Source organism: Meleagris gallopavo, unplaced genomic scaffold, assembly GCF_000146605.3.
Source record: "Meleagris gallopavo isolate NT-WF06-2002-E0010 breed Aviagen turkey brand Nicholas breeding stock unplaced genomic scaffold, Turkey_5.1 ChrUn_random_7180001869334, whole genome shotgun sequence".
In the NCBI taxonomy this organism is placed as follows: Eukaryota; Metazoa; Chordata; class Aves; order Galliformes; family Phasianidae; genus Meleagris; species Meleagris gallopavo.
This window is the reverse complement of record NW_011134344.1, coordinates 2165-3959: the sequence shown is the minus strand read 5'-3', so window position 1 is coordinate 3959 and position 1795 is coordinate 2165. Positions and strand designations below refer to the sequence as shown.

Below are 1795 nucleotides of genomic sequence, written 5' to 3'. Positions count from 1 at the left end.
GCTGTGCCGCCATGCCTGCAGCCATGCTGGAGGGCAGCACGGCCAGCAGCTGGGCTTGGAAGAGGAGGGAGGTGAGGAAGGCTGCTGTAAGGACGCGGTGTGCTTTGGTGCTCTGATCGCCCACGGAGGCTGTCAGGAGCACGCCCAGCCCCACGGCCAGCGGCTGGGCCAGCAGCTGGGGCACCCAAGGCAGTGCCAACGCAGCCACCAGTCCAAAATATGTCCCCACGACCACCTGCCCCGCCAGGAGTATGGGGCTCAGCGCTGGCACAGCCCTCCTGTGCTGGCTTCTGGTGCTGTTGGCCATGGCCACCCAATGGTGGAGGTGCCAGAGGTCGCTGAGCCAGCCGGCACCGAAGCCTCCCAGTGTCAGCATCCAGAGCAGAGCGTGGCTGTCCCGGCCCAGGTAGAGGTGGTGCAGCCCCAGTGGTCCCCCCAGCGCCCACAGCCCGTAGGCCACCAGTAACCGCTTGGCCATGCTGGTTGGCTCACGGCTGAGCTGTGGCACTGGTGTGGCGCTGGCATCTGGCGTCCTGTGGGAGAGAAGGCATGGCTGGCACAGCTGTGCCTCCTGTGACAGACCCCTCCATGTCCCACGTGCTAACCCAGGACTGCAGCCCACCCAGAGTTGCTCCATGCCCACCCCCAGAACCCCTGTGCCCATATGGATCCTACTACTCAGAGTCCTGTGTGCCCACCCAGGGCTGGGCCACCCTCACCCAGGTCTGATATCCCCCACCCAGGGCCCTCTGTGCTCATCTGGAGGCACCACGAGCCTACCCGCAGCTATTTTTTGCTCACCCAGGGCTTGGCCACCCCTACCTAGGTCCAATATCCCCCACCCAGGGCCCCCTGTGCCCATCTGGAGGCACCAGAAGACCACCCAGAGCTATCTTGTGCCCACCCAGGGCTGTTTCATGCCCACCCCTAGAACCCCTGTGCCCATATGGATCCCACCACTCAGAGTCCTGTGTGCCCACCCAGGGCTTGGCAATCTCTCAGGTCCCATACCCCCCACCCAGGACTCCCTGTGCCCACCTGGAGGAACCACGAGCCTACTCAGAGCTGTTTTGTGCCCTCCCAGTTTCATGCTCTCCCAGGACCCTCAATGCTCATTCAGACCTGCTTCACACCTGCTCAGAACCCTGTATGCCCATCCAGGACCCCCCGTGTCCACATGAAATCCCACAAGCCCATCCAGAGCCATTTTGTTCCCACCCAGATCTGCCACCCAGGTCCCATAGCCCCAGTCAGGACCCCTCTATACCCATCTTGGCACCCCATTACCCCACCCAGAGCCATTTTGCACCCGCTCAGTACTCATCCACCCCCACCCACGTCCCATATCCCTATCCAGGATCCCCTGAGCCCAACCAAGACCACTCACATCTGTGCACCCAGGGCCCCCCCGTGCCTCCCAGCACCACGTGTACCCACCCACGGCTCTGTGGACCCCCTCAGCACCCCCAGCCCATCTCTGCACAGTCTCACAGAGCTCACAGGCAGCTCTTCTCCTCCTTTCCCCCCCCCCTCCCCTCCCCTCCCGACACGGACTTTGCCTCTGTGACAGCACCAGGCAAAGGGCAGAGCACTGCAGGCTGCTGTGGGGTGGGATCACGAAGCCCTACTATGGGAAGAACCCCCCCCAGCTGTGAGTGAAAGCCCCCAGACCCATGATAACCTCCCACCTCAGCCCCCATGGCAACCCCTCCAGCCACATGCCCCCCAAATGCAGCCATGCAGACAATGCTGGAGCTGTGCCCCTTACCGGTGCTGTGCCCTCCCAGCAGCTTCC

At 63.5% G+C, this 1795-nt stretch overlaps 1 protein-coding gene across 2 annotated transcripts in view; it reads right to left on the bottom strand.

Annotated features, from left to right (window-relative positions):
- Positions 1-1531, bottom strand: part of DNAJC22 (DnaJ heat shock protein family (Hsp40) member C22) — a 3955-nt gene extending 2424 nt beyond the window's left edge. The window contains exons 1-2 of one of the 2 annotated variants that reach the window (XM_010727042.3): positions 1492-1531; positions 1-533 (exon numbers count right to left, since the gene is read on the bottom strand). The exon at positions 1-533 is cut by the window's left edge and continues 266 nt beyond it. In XM_010727042.3, the coding sequence (XP_010725344.1) occupies positions 1-478 (478 nt within the window). In that variant the 5' untranslated portion in view covers positions 479-533; positions 1492-1531. Of the gene's footprint in view, positions 534-1437 lie in introns of both variants that reach the window. The other variant, XM_010727041.3, reaches the window with a different exon arrangement.
- Positions 1532-1795: the final 264 nt, after the last annotated feature.